The 19681-nt window shown below is 36.5% G+C and overlaps 1 protein-coding gene across 3 annotated transcripts; it reads right to left on the bottom strand.

Moving 5' to 3' along the window:
* Positions 1-1234: 1234 nt before the first annotated feature.
* On the bottom strand, positions 1235-19626 carry LOC131954114 (neuronal acetylcholine receptor subunit alpha-9). 3 transcript variants are annotated; one of them, XM_059317653.1, is made up of 10 exons: positions 19513-19626; positions 19180-19324; positions 17633-17775; positions 9870-9914; positions 9657-9766; positions 6501-6639; positions 3710-3968; positions 2640-2768; positions 2171-2397; positions 1235-1643 (listed from the first exon to the last, which is right to left on the bottom strand). In XM_059317653.1, exons 2-10 carry the CDS (start codon positions 19223-19225, stop codon positions 1344-1346), a joined length of 1398 nt encoding a protein of 465 aa, XP_059173636.1. In that variant the 5' UTR covers positions 19226-19324; positions 19513-19626; the 3' UTR covers positions 1235-1343. The 3 variants fall into 3 exon arrangements, with proteins under 3 accessions (XP_059173636.1, XP_059173628.1, XP_059173643.1); XM_059317645.1 differs by having other exon boundaries at positions 19483-19620; XM_059317660.1 differs by having other exon boundaries at positions 6501-6636; positions 19483-19613.
* Positions 19627-19681: the final 55 nt, after the last annotated feature.

Here is a 19681-nt window from a genome sequence, read left to right as displayed (position 1 = left end):
CCCGGTGCGGCCCGCACCCTCCGCCCCGCCCTCGCTACGCCTCTGGCGAGATTTCAAAGACAATAATAAATTTGTATTTATTTTAAAGGGCAATTTTCTTCAAGTTTTATTTTTAAATTTTATTTTCGTGGCTTTGTAATAACTAATTTTATTATAGTTAAAAACAGAGTTATTAAGACCTAATAACAGATATGCTACGTAGGTAATTCTATTACTAGAGCCATGTTAAATACATTTACTTCTTAAAATTAGAAGGAGAGGGTTGGAAGCTTTCCGAAGAGGAGATTGGAAGCTGTTGTTAGGGGAGATTGTAAGCTGTTGTTAGGGGATATTGGAAGCTGTTGTTAAGGGAGATTGGAAGCTGTTGTTAGGGGAGATTGGAAGCTGTTGTTAAGGGAGATTGGAAGCTGTTGTTAGAGGAGATTGGAAGCTGTTGTTAGGGGAGATTGGAAGCTGTTGTTAGGGGAGATTGGAAGCTGTTGTTAAGGGAGATTGGAAGCTGTTGTTAGGGGAGATTGGAAGCTGTTGTTAAGGGAGATTGGAAGCTGTTGTTAAGGGAGATTGGAAGCTGTTGTTAGGGGAGATTGGAAGCTGTTGTTAAGGGAGATTGGAAGCTGTTGTTAAGGGAGATTGGAAGCTGTTGTTAGGGGAGATTGGAAGTTGTTGTTAGGGGAGATTGGAAGCTGTTGTTAAGGGAGATTGGAAGCTGTTGTTAGGGGAGATTGGAAGCTGTTGTTAGGGGAGATTGGAAGCTGTTGTTAAGGGAGATTGGAAGCTGTTGTTAGGGGAGATTGGAAGCTGTTGTTAGGGGAGATTGGAAGCTGTTGTTAGGGGAGATTGGAAGCTGTTGTTAGGTGAGATTGGAAGCTGTTTTTAGGGGAGATTGGAAGCTGTTGTTAGGGGAGATATTGTTAGGAAAACAGAGAAATTTATTGCATAGTATTTGCACTTAATATTTTAATTCCAATCTGCAATATGTTCTTTTGTATATCGAAAGTAATAATAAGTCATAGTTAATTAATTTCGTGCTCTCTACCCAAAAATTACCTAAACTAAGAAACAAATTATCTTCAAGTGATTTAAAAGAAGGTATAATATTGTACATTCTTTGTGCCGAAACGAATTAAAAAACAGATTCGTATCTGGCTTGCATAGAAGGACAAAAAAAAAAACACTGCAATTTTAAACGGATGGAAAGAAAAGTTTATTTAACGAAACAATATTATCTTCTAAAGAAAAGTACACATATTATTGTTGAATGCATTATTTACATACTCATTTTTATTACATATCAACCGAGACCTGGAGAGGAATATCTCCGCACTCAGGCGTAGGAGGGTCTTTTAGTTGTTGACCATCATAGCCAAAAAACAACAGGTGCAGGTACCAACAAGGATGACGAATAGCATTAGAAACAGACGATCGAGCACGTGAGCAGCTCTCATCCAATCACAGCCCTGGTGTTTCTCAATCCGCTCCAACTGTTTTCTACGCATTGATTTCTCCATCACGTCCAGCTGAACATTTACTATCTCTAACACAGGGTGGATCACCTGCAGATAGTTTTCAATTAAATCTTTTGGCCATGTACTTGCATTGGCCCATCTCTGGCTATAGCAATACATTTCGCTTTCAATTTGCTCCTGAGAAAAGATACCAATAGTTAACATCAGTGTTGTTTAGTGTAGAAATGTTTGCTTACTTTAAAATTACAAATCAAATTACCGAATTATTTGTATTAAAAAAGGGGGGAAATATTTTTTCAACAGCTTTCTTACATTAAGATGATCAGTTTTTAAAAATGTATTTCTAATTTCAAACAGTCGGATAATCAACTTATTAGTTGTAATTTTGTAACGTTAATATGATCAACGTGTGAAATGATAAAAATGTGCTAACGCCAAATGACCAGAGTTTCTTCCAGGCATCACTTCGGGGGAAGGCAAGCCCCCCCCCCCCCCCCCCCCCGAATTTTTTTTACCGCCCCCCCTCCCCCCGAACGAAATGAAATTTATATAATTTATATAGAAAATATATACTTTTAACAGTGTCCGCCCCCCGAAGAAAGTCTATCGCCTCCCCCCCTCCCCCCCCCCCCCCCCCGAAAATCTCAAGTGCCCCTTAGGAGAAAAAAGTCTGGAAGAAACACTGCAAATGACAAACTAGTTACCCTGATTTCGTTGATATCGAATATACGTATTTTTGAGGTGTTTGTCTCTCTCTGTGGCACATCTGTGTCATGCAGGTACGCAAACTTGTCCAGAAAACGGAATACAAATCCTTTGAGCCATAGAGGAACAGGCGAGTGCTCGCTAGATTTGTGGTGAACGTTTAGGACTAGTATGTTCATCATTATAGACAGGCTGACCAGAACCATGAGAGAGATAAAGTAAAGTCCTGCAAGAAACACAACCATATTCTTTATCACCTCTGCTAACTAACCCTTCTAAAAAAAACAATTGTTTTTGTTATTCAGAAAATTAAAACATACCGTCAACATTTTAATTAATCTTCATTAGGTACTATCCGAACGTAAAAACACACACATACTCTATACATATACACAAACAAGTACAAAAACACTTCAGAATGTACGTTAACACAGGCACAAACACAGTTTGCTTTCTGTAAAATATTACCAAGAAGTGGAAAATGTTCGGAGTTCGGGGGCACTTGTCTAGAAACCAGCAGAAGAAAAAACGAGAAGGACAGAAATACAGACACTTGCAAATTTATTTTATTGTCTGATTCTACGGGTAATAGGAAGCCTGAAAAAATTAGATATATTAATTGATAGTTTGTATACTAACGGCATAAATCATTAAATTATGGATCCGTTCTACAGTCGGGAGTATTAATCTTCACATTTATCAATAACAGAGACCATTTGTCCGTGATATCATTTGTCTCAATATATTGTGTCCTGAGCTCTTTCATCCGTGATATCATTTGTCCGTGAGATATTTTGACTTGGATATTTAGTCTGAGATCACTTGTACTGTCACCTAGTTAAAAACCATGAGCTCTTTCTTCTATTGATATCCCCAGCATCTCCCCTATCTATTTAAAAACCATGAGCTCTTTCTTCTATTGATATCCCGAGCATCTCCCATATCTAGTTAAAAACCATGAGCTCTTTCTTTTATTGATATCCCCAGCATCTCCCCTATCTATTTAAAAACCATGAGCTCTTTCTTCTATTGATATCCCCAGCATCTCCCCTATCTAGTTAAAAACCATGAGCTCTTTCTTTTATTGATATCCCCAGCATCTCCCCTATCTAGTTAAAAACCATGAGCGCTTTCTTCTATTGATATCCCCAGCATCTCCCCTATCTAGTTAAAAACCATGAGCGCTTTCTTCTATTGATATCCCCAGCATCTCCCCTATCTAGTTAAAAACCATGAGCGCTTTCTTCTATTGATATCCCCAGCATCTCCCCTATCAACTCGATTTTAAAGTAAATTAAATAACTAATTATTTGAATAACGTTTACCCGATTATGGTTGTGTATTTACAATACTTATGGAAATGTGTAACGAGTCTAAATTGCTCAGCACAGTGGACATCTAACTCATATATAACTCATATATCGTGGAGTCATAGATACCTCTAGTATTTACAGCTCTTAATCAAAAATTTAGTGTAAGATTTAATATATTCGTATTTTTATAAAATTTATATATTCAAACTACTTTTTAATTATTACCAAACGTAGCCACGAGAGAGAAGAGTAAACTGGGAATGATTAAATTGATCAAATAAAAGTAAGGTCTTCTTTTAAGCACCAAATGATAGCTGACAATTGTGTAGGGCTCTCTATTGAATCCACGCACTGTCGTATTATCAGCCAGAAAGCTGACCAAACTCCATGCTGAGTTGGCGATAAACTGTGATAATTCTGGCAGGCGTTCTAGAGTTATTGTATTGATGTAATACGACAATGATCCGAATACCAAATAGCAACTCTAGAAAGCAAAAAATAAAAATCTAATAGAATTTGATGAGCAACATATTTTTAGAAGGAAGAAAGAAGTATTTTTCAGCCAACAAATTTTACTGCTATGTAATTAAAGTTTATGTTTCTCAACCGTCCATGTATGTCACCTGTCCATATGTCTCACCCATATATATATATATATATATATATATATATATATATATATATATATATATATATATATATATATATATATATACCCTATGTATATAGATATATAGATATATATTGATATAGATATAGATATATAGATTTAGATATATATTTATACTACCTGTATGTCATTGCATAGCTATGATGTGAAATAAATTGAAAGTATTACTATGAACATAGCGTCAGTTTTTAGGTGACTGTTCTAAACATACATATACAATTATACATATATACTGATTCGGAAATAGAGTTAAATAGATTTAAATAAGTAACAGTGAAATTATGACACTAAATTTTTTTTTACAGAGGGGTCCATGAGGGGATCCTCCTGTCTACGCCACTGTTCTCACCTGTCAATATGTCTCACCTGTCGATACTTCTCACCTGTCCCTATGTCTCACCTGTCCCTATGTCTCACCTGTCCATATGTCTCACCTGTCGATATTTCTCACCTGTCCCTATGTCTCACCTGTCCCTATGTCTCACTTGTCCATATGTCTCACCTGTCCATATGTCTCACCTGTCCCTAAGTCTCACCTGTTCATATGTCTCACCTGTCGATGTCTCACCTGTTCATATGTCTCACCTGTTCATATGTCTCACCTGTTCATATGTCTCACCTGTTCATATGTCTCACCTGTTCATATGTCTCACCTGTCCATATGTCTCACCTGTTCATATGTCTCACATGTCGATGTCTCACATGTTCATATGTCTCACCTGTTCATATGTCTCACCTGTCTATATCTCACCTGTTCATGTCTCACCTGTCCATGTCTCACCTGTCCCTATGTCTCACCTGTCCCTATGTCTCACCTGTCCATGTCTCACCTGTCCATGTCTCACATGTTCATATGTCTCATCTGTCCATATGTCTCACCTGTCCATGTCTCACCTGCTCATATGTCTCACCTGTTCATATGTCTCACCTGTCCATGTCTCACCTGTTCATATGTCTCACCTGTTCATATGTCTCACCTGTCCATGTCTCACCTGTCCGTATGTCTCACCTGTCCATGTCTCACCTGTTCATATGTCTCACCTGTTAATATGTCTCGCCAGTCCATGTCTCACCTGTTCATGTCTCACCTGTCCATGTCTCACCTGTCCCTATGTCTCACCTGTCCATGTCTCATCTGTCCATATGTCTCACCTGTCCATGTCTCACCTGCTCATATGTCTCACCTGTTCATATGTCTCACCTGTCGATGTCTCACCTGTTCATATGTCTCACCTGTTCATATGTCTCACCTGTCGATGTCTCACCTGTTCATATGTCTAACCTGTTCATATGTCTCACCTGTCCATGTCTCACCTGTTCATATGTCTCACCGGTCCATGTCTCACCTGTTCATATGTCTCACCTGTCGATGTCTCACCTGTTCATATGTCTCATCTGTTCATATGTCTCACCTGTCCATGTCTCACCTGTTCATATGTCTCACCTGTCCATATGTCTCACCTGTCCATGTCTCACCTGTTCATATGTCTCACCTGTCCATGTCTCACCTGTCCATGTCTCACCTGTCCATGTCTCACCTGTTCATATGTCTCACCTGTCCATGTCTCACCTGTCCATGTCTCACCTGTCCATATGTCTCACCTGTTCATATGTCTCACCTGTCCATGTCTCACCTATCCATGTCTCACCTGCTCATATGTCTCACCTGTCCATATGTCTCACCTGTCCATATGTCTCACCTGTTCATATGTCTCACCTGTCCATGTCTCACCTGTCCATATGTCTCACCTGTCCATGTCTCACCTGTTCATATGTCTCACCTGTCCATGTCTCACCTGTCCATGTCTCACCTGTCCATGTCTCACCTGCTCATATGTCTCACCTGTCCATATGTCTCACCTGTCCATGTCTCACCTATCCATGTCTCACCTGTTCATATGTCTCACCTGTCCATGTCTCACCTGTCCATGTCTCACCTGTCCATATGTCTCACCTGTTCATATGTCTCACCTGTCCATGTCTCACCTATCCATGTCTCACCTGCTCATATGTCTCACCTGTCCATATGTCTCACCTGTCCATATGTCTCACCTGTTCATATGTCTCACCTGTCCATGTCTCACCTGTCCATATGTCTCACCTGCTCATATGTCTCACCTGTCCATATGTCTCACCTGTCCATGTCTCACCTGTCCATGTCTCACCTGTCCATATGTTTCACTTGTTTATTTTTTATGTTGTAACAAGTGATCATGCAGATACTTTTCTAAAGTAAACTACTTTCGCTTCTTTTGTAATTTAATCACTTTAGTGGTCAATATTATTTTAGAAAAATAAGTATTTTTGTGTTGGTCAAGTTCAGAAGTGGTGAGTGGAGAAATATACCTGTGTATCATATGGGAAAAAATATACATCAATGCTACAAGACGATTTCATTAGCATAGGAAAATGTAGCATGCAGACACCGGTATGTTTGATAGTCACGTAATGGTTGCTGAAGTCGATAAGAGTACCATGTATGCTGCTGAGTAAAAATAATAAATTGCATATATATATATATATATATATATATATATATATATATATATATATATATATATATATATATATATATATATATATATATATGGGACGGCGTGGTAGGGCGCTAGATTGCTAATCCAAAAGTCTCGAGATCATATCCTGTTTCCATCAGTAGAACGTACCTGGGGTCACCCAGCTAATGAGTAAACAAGAGAGATTTAGTACTACACACTAGGGTGACAAAACGTTTTATAAAGGTTTTCAACACGTTACCAATGGTGTATTTTTAGACGCACGGTCATGTTTTCTAAAACTGGGTAACTATTGTAAACAAATCCGGCGCTATATTTGTGTGAGTGTGTGTGTTTTAGTCTTATGCATTACTCTAATGATCGCCGCGAAACTTAGGAAAATTGTTAAGAATACTCCTGGGTCGGTTTCTGCACGGGGGGCGGCGCCCTGGCAGTTGGGTGTGGTTTTGCAACCTGAGTTTCCCGGCGGCTATCTTAGCACCATAGATCCATTGATTGGGCGTTCTGCACAGTGCCTCTTTTAAAAATTTTAGAGTCACTAACATTTTTATTCTAATACTGGCGTGCCAGTTCCACGCGTTGCCGCGGGGATAAAAGAAAGTCTGACGAAATATATAAGAAAGGTTTCATCAATGCGTTACCAATCTTATTTTCTTAGAGGTGTGTGACCTATTTTTCAAAAACTTAGTTTAAATTTAAATGTAAACAGTGCCCGCACTTTGATCATATTTATCGGGGCTCGGGTTACCTACCGCATGAAAGCCTTGACTGTACGTTAATCATTTATCGTAATAGTGAGGTGGAACACAATTCGGTGACCGCCCAGGTGTCAGGGACGTCGAGAGTCCCAGGTTACACAACCGCAGTGGCGCAGCGTACGGCCCCTGGCTGCTTAAAACATACGCAGGCGCCATGGTGCTCACAGGATAATACAGGGCGCCAAATAGCACCATGCTGGGGCACAGGTGGACGCGCTTAATTCAATTTAGTCAACGACTATATCGCACCAACTTATCCATAGTCTATCACACTTTATGAAACTAACCAAGGCGCCATAGCGCATACGGGATAACCCAGAGCGAATAATCGCACCCTGCCGGAGAGCCGGAAAATTAGCCTGATTCAATTTATTGAACGATTATAATGCTCTATTTTATCCATAGTCTATTGCACTGTTTAAAACTAACGTAGGCGCCACAGCTCTCACGGGAAAGACCGGGGCGACAAATCGCACCCTGCCGGGGGCCGCCCGTGAGAAATTGAATTTTTTTTCCCGCAGAAATCTTCTCGGGAGTATTCCCATTTACTCCCCAAAGTTTCATGGGGATAATTTCATCGAGTCTTACATTAAAAATAATGTTTAATCGGCTGGATTAGGTAAATAAATTGTGATTTTTGACTTAAAAAGGTTTAAATATGAAGTAATATTTATTTATATAAAAACATAGAAATGTTTCGCACAAAACATAATAAAGTATCTTAGATAGCTCTGCTATGATAAAATTAGTAATCAAATAATAGAACTATAGGACTATCCCTACCCACTTCAGAAACTAATAACTAAAACAAAAACTACGTCTCTCAATTCAAATTAATGCATACGAATAGTGACAGATGGAGAAATGCTTTCTGGATAAAATAACATTCCCCGTTCAACAATTTTCGAAAAATTCTGCACTTCGGCAGTGGCAAGAATGGAATTGTTGCTGCGTGGCTGTCCACAGCACGGCTGTGGGGGCTGGGCCTGGTGTCCAAGCGGCTGTCAGCTGTCCGTATACTTTCTACCTAAGCTACTATCATTGTTCTCCGATAAGTGTTTTTATCCTGTTTAAAGTTGTTTTTCTTTACAGTATAATATTTTAATGAGTTTTGAAAATAAAATAATATAATTATTAATAGTTGTGCATGTCACTGGGGAGCCGCATCGTGACAGGCGCCTGCATTCGGGTGACCTGTAGCGCCCAGACTCCCTTATAAGCACTATGGTGCCTACATTCGTTTTAAACAGCACCATACGCTGGAAGTTAGTGAGCCACAACATTCAGTGACTAAGCTGAATCAGGAGTCACAACCCGGCGCCCCTGAGGGAGTGTAACCTCGGTAATACGGAGGGGCATCAATGTACACTCTAGGTTTCCAGGCAATTCCGCACTCAAAAAAATAACATGCAATAAATATAGGGCCGACATAGTTTACATTTAAATAACTCATTTCTAGATAAAAGTTCACACTTCAAAAAATACCAGATCGCGGCAACGCGGGACCGGTACGCAAGTTCGAATCAGGGTGCATGCCACAATATCTCTTCACATGCCGTGGTCACAGAAACAGGTGAAATCTACTGCACTTGCCTAATTGACCGTCAGGTTCCAAAAGAGAACTTTTCTTACTTTTACACGCAAATCGCGTAACCCGAAACTACCTAGAATCGGCCATCAAAATATTTTATTCGTTTCCTAGAAGTAAAATTAGGCGGCTGATCCAGGCTCCACTCCGAATGGTCCGTTCGCTTCGAGCCTAGGTCGTGCTGATGAGTTTGTTAAATACAATATGCGTGCAATGAGATATACCGAGAAGTGCTCAGTGAAATTCTTTCTCAATGTCAAAAATATGGCAACGTATAAGCAATAAGCAATTACATTTTTCGGGATTCTGTAAATATATTCTTTTACCTCTTCCCTTGCAAAATAAATGGTTTAGAGAGACACGATTTTTATCAGCGTAATATCATTTTAAGAGGGAAATACTGACTAGAGAATGTTTATTTATTGTGATACCAAATGGGCGAAACCGCAGGTGTTTTTACTCTAACTATTGCTCATTTATTGCACACTCATAATAAAATCAAAGGAGTGTTCTCCTCGCCACAGTTCAACACAATTCTATACAACATTGCTTCATTGTTTTTCTATTTTTTTACTTTGCCAAAAAATTCGTTCTTAATCTAAAACTCTAAATACTTGTATAAGTAAACTACTAGGCCTACCTTTCAAAGTTACTAATATCTGGTGTCCAGATTCTTTTAAATGGGACAGTTAGACTCGTGAGGTTACCATAGCTGACAGGGTCCCATTGCAGGAAACAGTTGAACCAGTACTGCTCGGATTATTTGACTTGTAATTAGTCAACTATTCTTATCAGTTTGTTGTAACATAAAATATATCAATACAAATATATCAACACAAATATATCAACTTACAAAGCCGATCCCCAATGTCAAAGAGAGTTCTTGTTTATTTTCATTCTGTCCATGGAGATAAACAGGATTATATGATGCTATTATAGTCTATCTATCTCTCTTTAAACCGAAAATTTACTTAGATCTGGTTACTAAAAAATATATTAACGCTTATTATATGTCAACTATAAACTCTAGGCATCTGTGCTTACTTCAACACTCTTTTACACTCAATAAATTCGCTTAATTTATTTTAAAAAAAATAACCTAACAAGTGGGGTAACAACCATGTAACCAAAGTGAACGAAGCTGTGTTTCTTGCAATCATTTTTCTGCGCTGGAGGGGCTCTTGATATTTTCGAAGGGAGGGGGGGGGGGCGGAACTTATTTTCCGGGGGAAGGGGGGGGGGGGACAGGGACACTGGTAAAAGTATATATTTTCAATATAGACTTTCTTCACAAAAAGTGCGTACAATAGCGCTGAAAATAGTACTTAATATTGGAATCTGTAATTAATTCATAAAACATAAATTACGCATTCGCTTAAGTCAAATTTGATGTCAGGTTGCATTGTCATCGAGTCTTGACCCACGGTACTTGCCAAGTCTGAAACGAATCAGTCCGTTTAAAGTGGTCAAAATTTCGTTCGGCAGTTTAACACATGACTGACGAAGACAAAGACACAACAGACAAAAGCAGGAAGATGCGGGTAAAATAAACTCTTGTAATAAATAATAAAACAATTCAGTGGCGGAACTAAAAAAAAAGGGCCACCCTGCAAAAAAAATGTCTGCCCCCCCCCCCTACATTATATATATATATATATATATATATATATATATATATATATATATATATATATATATATATATATATATATATATAATACGAACATAGAATACTCATTTCTGGCCTGTTCGAGTTTTGAAAAGAGAATTATTTTTTTTAAATTAAAACAAACTACAACAACATGTAATGTTTGTAAGTGCATTAGTCTGTTTTGAAAATCAGTTTAATTTTATCTCTGCTATAAGACCTCTTTACCTCTAGTAGGTCAAAAGAATATAAAACATGAAAGCTTGAATAAATAATGGTGTCTAGTGTTATGTTTATTTTTAATTTTTTTTTGTATTTATATTATTAATTTTAAAAACATTTCCTTTTTATATAATGTCATTCTTTAGTGAGTAATTTATTTTAAAATAATAATTAGGTGAAGTAATTGCCTTTTAATTATTTTAGTACAAATCTATTAAAAGGAGCTTATGAGCACCCTTATTTGACTATTTTAAAAAGGGAGATAAGTCATGGAAGTGGTTTGAACGTTTGCTTATCTTTGATACGTTTGATTGTAGGAGAAAGAGGACTCGGCTTTCACAGTGGTTTAAAAACAAAGGGAAAAAGAATATACACGAGCGTGGGGTGGTGACTATAGTATAAAGATAATCCAACCGCAGCTATGGTAATCTTTTTACAATACAACCATCAAGTCAAAAATGCGAGATTTTTTTTTTAACTATAAAGTTTTTGTATTGTGGTCGGCTGTGGGCCCCTAAATGGCGTGCCCCCCCCCCCCCCCCCCCGCATTGCGGGGTCTGGCGGCACTGTAGTTCCGCCCCTGAAACTATTTATTTATTTCTAAAAATGTAAAACACAAATTTCTAATAAGTAAAAATACAAGGTAATTAAAAAGTCTAGTGACAATTTTAGCGCAATTTCCTTGTTATCTAAAAATAGCTCTGTCGTAGCGTAAATCAAGAGCAGGGTTAGTAAAACCATTGGTTAGTTATTAAAACGTTTTTTATTTAAAAAAATTCAGTATTTTACATGTTTTATTTACAATAGAGTTACATGACTAAAAACCATTGCGCGCCTAGCTACTGAACGTGATGACGCATCCATTTAACGTGATGGCGCAGCTATTGAACGTGATGACGCGTGTGGTGTGGTTGGATAAACATGCCTACTAATTCGGTCCAAATTTTAACAAATTAAAAAAAAAAATTGTGACCGAACGAAAGGATATTTTTGAAAACTTTCTTCTGCAATATTGTTCTAAATTATAGCAGGAATCGATTGGTAAATGTTTCAAGTCGCTAAGTGGTCTGGTTGCCGAGATATGGGCCGAAAACTGCATTTTTCGAGGTTTTTTGGCTTTTCCGGGAAATCCATGAAAGAAACCCGGAATTTTTTTGGCCCACTATCATCCTGGTAACTTGCTTAACATAATTGCTTTGGAACTAGTCCTCGATATTGCTTCGTTGAGGAGGAGATACGACTTAAAGCTGCGGACACACATTCATACATTCATACATTCATACATCCAGAAATGACGGGTTAATAAACGCAATTCTCCAGAATGGAAATTGCGCTAAAAATCTTATGACATTTTTGTATCTTGGAACCTATTAAGTTCTAAACAAAAAGTTTTTATACACTTTTTTGAGTCATGGACTGGACTGAAAGAATAAGCAATTAACTAACAAGACTTAAACGCAACAGATACATATCTAATAATTTAGGTTGTCGCTCGACGTACTTTCTTTTACCGTCGTGTTAGTAATGATGGCTGCCGAAAACGGCGATACCGTGATTCCATTTTTTATTTATTTTAATACTAGCCGTCCCGGCCAGGCCCTGCTCTGGCTTCTGTGAAAAACCTTTCTGTTAAAGACCATTACCTGTGTGTTTAGTAATCATCATAAACCCGGCATTGCACACCCAAACCCAAACCAAAACAACAAAACGCAAACATAAAGCTAACACAATTACAAATACAAACGAAAACAAAAACCTAACAACTAACCCAACCACAAACACAAACACCAATACGAACACAAAGAAAAAAAAACAAACGAAAAAGCAAACGAAAACAAACCAAATCCAAATGCAAAACCAACCACAAACCCAAAGAAAAAAACACACACGAAAAAAACAAACGAAAACAAACCAAATACAAACGCAAAACCAACCACAAACACAAATACAAACACAAACGCAAAGAAGATAAAACACAAACGAAAACGAAAAAAGAAAGAACAAAAACGAACCAAATCAAAACGCAACCACTAACGCAAACCCAACCTAAACACAAAGAAAACACTAACGCGAACATAAACGCACAGTGCTCAGAGTCTAGCCCGGGGCGGAATCGCCTGTTTCAGCTTAATAAACGACTATAGTACCCCAACTTATTCATAGTCTTTTGCACTCACTTTAATGAACGTAGGCGCGAAACCGAACACGGGAGGCCCGGGACCCCAAATAGCACCCTGTCTGGGCGCCAGAGGACGCACCATGACGTCACCGCTTGATTGAACTTAGTAAACGACTATAGTACATAACTTATTCATAGTCTTTTGAACTCACGCGAACGTATATACCATAGCGTACACCGGAAGGCCCGGGGCGCCAAATAGCACCCTGTCGGGGTGCCGGAGGACGCCCTGATTTGTTTCACTTAAAGACTATAGTAACCTTTCTTACCCATAGTCTATCGCACTGTTAAAAACAAAACTATGCAGCATAGCGCTCACATGATAGCCCAGGGTGCCAAATCGAACCGTGCAAGGGCGCCGGCGGACGCGCCTGTTTCAATTTAGTGAACAAAAATGATAATACTCCAAGCTTATCCGTAAATGGAAAGAAATAAACATATAGGATTTGTAGGACCTGGCTTATTAAATGTTATTGATTTAAAAAAAAAAATATTGAACAGTATGTTCAGTGTATAGAATAAATAAAAGGCAGTGTTAAAAATACCTAACGACATTGCACTTAATCAATCCCCGCTAATTATGTAATTCTTTTTTTTTTCTTAACACCAAAAACAAAGTAATAAAATGTAAATTCTTTCTTCTTAAGAATTTTTTTTTATTAAAGGGAAGTAACTGTGCAGTCAATACATTTCCGACACAATTTTAGAAATTTTATAAACGTCGATACACTTTTTAAAAATTTTATGTCGTGTTCATAATTGAAAATTATTCTTCTAAGTAAATAGAATGAAAATTGTTTTTAAAGACTTTCAATGGTAATTTTTTGACTCGTAAATTTAGACTATGAGCACGATAAAAAATCTAACACTTAAATCCATAGAACTGTCAACGACAAACTTTTTTGCCACACGTTACAGAACTGAGCTTTATATATTAGACTAGCCGTCCCGGCCAGGCCCTGCTCTGGCTTCTGTGAAAAACCTTTCTGTTAAAGACCATTACCTGTGTGTTTAGTAATCATCATAAACCCGGCATTGCACACCCAAACCAAAACCAAAACAACAAAACGCAAACATAACGCTAACACAATTACAAATACAAACGAAAACAAAAACCTAACAACTAACCCAACCACAACCACAAACACCAATACAAACACAAAGAAAAAAAAACGAAAAAGCAAACGAAAACAAACCAAATCCAAATGCAAAACCAACCACAAACCCAAAGAAAAAAACACAAACGAAAAAACAAACGAAAACAAACCAAATACAAACGCAAAACCAACCACAAACACAAATACAAACACAAACGCAAAGAAGATAAAACACAAACGAAAACGAAAAAAGAAAGAACAAAAACGAACCAAATCAAAACGCAACCACTAACGCAAACCCAACCTAAACACAAAGAAAACACTAACGCGAACATAAACGCACAGTGCTCAGAGTCTAGCCCGGGGCGGAATCGCCTGTTTCAGCTTAATAAACGACTATAGTACCCCAACTTATTCATAGTCTTTTGCACTCACTTTAATGAACGTAGGCGCGAAACCGAACACGGGAGGCCCGAGACCCCAAATAGCACCCTGTCTGGGCGCCAGAGGACGCACCATGACGTCACCGCCTGATTGAACTTAGTAAACGACTATAGTACATAACTTATTCATAGTCTTTTGAACTCACGCGAACGTATATACCATAGCGTACACCGGAAGGCCCGGGGCGCCAAATAGCACCCTGTCGGTGTGCCGGAGGACGCCCGGATTTGATTCACTTAAAGACTATAGTAACCTTTTTTACCCATAGTCTATCGCACTGTTAAAAACAAAACTATGCAGCATAGCGCTCACATGATAGCCCAGGGTGCCAAATCGAACCGTGCAAGGGCGCCGGCGGACGCGCCTGTTTCAATTTAGTGAACAAAAATGATAATACTCCAAGCTTATCCGTAAATGGAAAGAAATAAACATATAGGATTTGTAGGACCTGGCTTATTAAATGTTATTGATTTAAAAAAAAAATATTGAACAGTATGTTCAGTGTATAGAATAAATAAAAGGCAGTGTTAAAAATACCTAACGGCATTGCACTTAATCAATCCCCGCTAATTATGTAATTATTTTTTTTTTCTTAACACCAAAAACAAAGTAATAAAATGTAAATTCTTTCTTCTTAAGGATTTTTTTTTATTAAAGGGAAGTAACTGTGCAGTCAATACATTTCCGACACAATTTTAGAAATTTTATAAACGTCGATACACTTTTTAAAAATTTTATGTCGTGTTCATAATTGAAAATTATTCTTCTAAGTAAATAGAATGAAAATTGTTTTTAAAGACTTTCAATGGTAATTTTTTGACTCGTAAATTTAGACTATGAGCACGATAAAAAATCTAACACTTAAATCCATAGAACTGTCAACGACAAACTTTTTTGCCACACGTTACAGAACTGAGCTTTATATATTAGATTTCATGGTCATTAAAATCGTTATTTTTGCGTATACCGGTCTAGTTTTAACAACGGGCGATCTTAAACTTCATGATGACTGAAAAAAAAATAAACATTTATTTACCTTCAATTTAATTTGATACCAATTTTATTTATCAGATTGAATGGGTAGCATAGAAAATGATTTGTGAACAGACCCGTTTGTTTTTTAAATGGCTACAATGATAAGATTGATTTTCAGTGATACTCTAATTCTACTGTTCCAAATGGTTCCAAATAGCTACGATACCGTCCTTACTTTTTGCCCTACGTCCGTCCTGTCTCTTTGTTTTAGGAATTTGGTTTAGAGTTAAAGCTGTGTGGATTTGGAAGATCTAGTTTCTAGTCGTTATTTGGTTTCTAGTGTCTTTTTTATGTTTTGTATGGTGGGGCATTCTAAATAGGCCTAGATGTGCGTTTCGGTTTCTGGTGTGTTTTGTCTGCATAGTGGGCAATAGTGTTTCTGTTGTTCTACTAAGGGTGTTGAGTTGTAAATGAGTCTATATGTTATTTCCTTGGCTTTGGGTCTGATGGTTATTAGATGAATTCCATTGGAATCTGTTGAATAATGGGGTTGAGAGTTTTTGTACGAGCTTTTTGTAAATGCTTTTGACTTTTCGTATACGCGTTTTTCGTTGTTTTTTACTTTCTCGTATTTACGAAGTATAGAGAAAGTCTTGTAATCGTGCAAAAAAAAAAAATCAAGATTTTTACAAATCTCGACGTTTTTTTTTTTACACCTCCCTGAGTCGGAAAAACATATTTTTGCAATCTTGTCCGTATGTCTGTGTGTCTGGGTGTATGTGTGTCTGTGTGTCTGTGTGTCTGTAAACACGATAACTTCAGTACCGTTAAAGCTAGGTTGATGAAATTTCATATATAAGTATTTTATCAAAATCGTAGATCCGTATCAACTTTTGGGCGATTTCCGATAACCGTAAGTGGTACTTTTTCTACTTTGAATTTTTCAAAAGCCTATAACTTGAGTACTATTTCAGATAGATAAATGAAATTTCACATGTAAGTAAAAGATCTAATCTACCTTCTTTCAAATTTTGAGTAATTTCCGTTGACCGGAAGTAGTAATTTACGCTATTTCCGATTTCTCAAAAAAACGCATGTAAATTTAAAAAGTACTAATAATATTCCGCACTATTATGCATATTTTGTTTTGGCGTTCGATTGGTGCGCAATTCTTTTTTTCTACGAGATTCTATTCTATTTTTAAAAGTTTAAGTAATTAAAAATCATGTCTATTTTCCGAGTTGCCATCCCACGTAGTGTTATATAAGAATATTCGAGAAAGTTTAGGGGAGATCACTCCCGGTTTATTAATATTTGTAAGCATTCTGCGTAAAAGGGACTGCAGACGTAATAGTTACGATGTTTATCATTTGTCCTATGTAATGTGGAGTTGTATTATTTATTTTTGTTATTTTGTTGAGCTGAATGCCTATATTGTAGTGAGCTAGTGGGTGAAAGTGTGGTTGACTGATTATTCTGCTAATGTATGTTAGTCTGAATGCATAGATTTTGGTCTGTATATCGTGTAAGTTTATTCTTCCCTGAAGTTTGTTTTGCACTAGCGTGTTGTGGCTGATATTTGAAGTTGCGGTCTGAAATATGTACTCTCTGAAAAAAGTGTACAAATTACTTCCCTTAGATCCTTATCCCCAATTACTTTCCTTGATAGATCACTAAAAAAATTTACCTCCATTAGACTTTAGACCCATCGGGAAAAAATATTTTTATTAGTTTGTTTTGATGTTGAAAAAAAACACATAATTATATAATTAGCATGGATTGATAAAGCGCAACGTAAAACAGGGGTATTTTAAATGCTACTTTTTATGTACTTTTACATATATATATATATATATATATATATATATATATATATATATATATATATATATATATATATATATATATATATATATTCTGAGGGGGGGGGGCTTTTTTTTCTTGTTCCGCCACTGGTTTTTGCCCTTTTTCCTTGGTATTCTGCAAGACGGCTACATTTACACCAATACCGATATCAATGTACACGCATTCCTACAACTATTTAACTTTACCAGCTCAACAATTTGCCTCAGAATCACTTGGATTTTCACTTCTAAGGGCATGTTCCCATCGCAAATAGGACGCACATCTTTGTTGTGATTGAGAAATAAAAGCTCATAAAGTCTTGCCATATCGTCTCCAGCTTTCCCATATACTGCATTGCAAACGTAAAAAATAATTTTCTTTAAAACGCAGGCCGATTATTTTTTTATCAAAAAAAAATTAATCACGTTAAGTCTGAGAATTTCAGAGTCATAAAGACCCTCTATGGCAACTCGGCCTACTTGATTCTAAATGTTCAACGATCAACTGTTACATTCACATCCAAGCCAACGGACATGCCCATATCAACGTTAGGTTGGAGTACATGAACAGGGAACTTTCGAATATTTCTATAACTTGCTCTTATACACATCCTATATAGGTTGATTTATTACCGGGCGAAGTGCTCCGTAGTCCACCCAGATGTATGCGATAGCTTTTCTATGATGATGAGGTGAGATAATAATCAAAGTCGTTCATCATGCAACAGATGGAACAATGGAAAAATGTGCTTAAACAGAAGGAGTTGATAAAGGCTGTAGGGCCAGCTAAGGGTGCTACAATAATTTCAAAGCTCAGATCCTCTATTTATGAAAAAATAGAGACCTTGCAAATGGCAGCGTGATGGAGAAGCAGCTAGCAGGAGATGCCTTAACACAGGGCATCATGTGCTAGAAGGCACAAACAATATGCAATGTTTAGATGAAGCAGATGCCACACAATTTTCCTATTAAAAAAACACTTAACAAAAACAATTGGGGTGGCAATGGGGGCTGGAACAGATAAATGACATTTCAATTAATTTCAATAAAGAACTTATTTCCTGAGATACAAGCAAATCGATCAGACTGTACCAGAACAAATTATATATGAATATATATATATATATATATATATATATATATATATATATATATATATATATATATATATATATATATATATATATATATATATATATATATACATATATATATATATGTATATATACATGTGTATATATATATATATATATATATATATATATATATATATATATATGTATATATATATATATATATATATATATATATATATATATATATATATATATATATATATATATATATATATATATATACATATATAGTTAGTAAAAGAAGGATCAATTACTATATGACAATATATATGTTAATTTTTTAACGTTGAGACCTCTATAAAAAAATTTTTCACTATGGCCGCCGTTACCATGGCAACCAGACTTCCACTAAAGTCCCAGATGCATTTACATATTTTCCTTTATTTACCCTAACATAGAACCACGCAAATTAAGTAAATAAGGCTTATTTTTAAGAAGTTTTTTTTTCCGGAGCACACTTCCTTAAACTTACTGGGAAAAGCTGACTTTCCCATATAATTTTCTATTTTCAGCACTCCCGCTGCCGCCTTGTGAGGCTACTGAAAATAATTTATTATTTTTAATGGAGACTTGTACAGTTTGGAACCGCAAGTATCCGTTGTTAAGTAACTTTCTTACCTGGTGAAATTAAAAGAATAAGTATCATTGCTAGCAAAATTAGCATTTTTGCTTTACACGTCTATCTGGTTTATTTATTTTGACATTGAAAAGAACCCCGTTCTGTTGTTTCGATTCCACAATAGACATAGAGGATCTAGGAATACTTAAAATGAATTTTTAACGTTAGAAATTTTAAGTGTTAAAAATATATGCAAAATCTAGATCTAGATTTTCTATATTTTTCTATTAGACCTTGATAAATGCATAACTTGAAAATACTCGTTTGATTAACATCTTAGACTTTATTAAGAGAAAAATTACCTTAGGTGTATCCTTTACATTCGGTCCTACCTGTTATGAAATACAAACATGATGGTTACTTTTCAAGTAGATTTAAATGTTTTGATTTTTTATTCGTGATATTTAAATGAAATATATGGAATCTAGATATAATCTAGATCGAAGTAATGTATTACGCATAGTGTTTTTCGGTGTCGTGACATTAAAATTTTTGAAACCA

Source organism: Physella acuta, unplaced genomic scaffold (genome assembly GCF_028476545.2).
Source record: "Physella acuta isolate Inbredline_101_S28 unplaced genomic scaffold, ASM2847654v3 ptg000078l, whole genome shotgun sequence".
Taxonomy (NCBI): Eukaryota; Metazoa; Mollusca; class Gastropoda; family Physidae; genus Physella; species Physella acuta.
This window is presented reverse-complemented; position numbering and strand designations above follow the sequence as displayed.

What these genes read in the sequence shown, in the direction of transcription:
- LOC131954114 (XM_059317653.1), bottom strand. Translation starts at nt 19,225, where the DNA reads ATGCTAATTTTGCTAGCAATGATACTTATTCTTTTAATTTCACCAG. An exon ending in TGAGGCAAATTGTTGAGCTG is followed by an intron (nt 9,915 to 17,632) that starts GTAAAGTTAAAT and finishes CTCCATGGACAG; the next exon opens with AATGAAAATAAACAAGAACT. An exon ending in TCGATATCAACGAAATCAGG is followed by an intron (nt 1,644 to 2,170) that starts GTAACTAGTTTG and finishes ATCTTTTCTCAG; the next exon opens with GAGCAAATTGAAAGCGAAAT.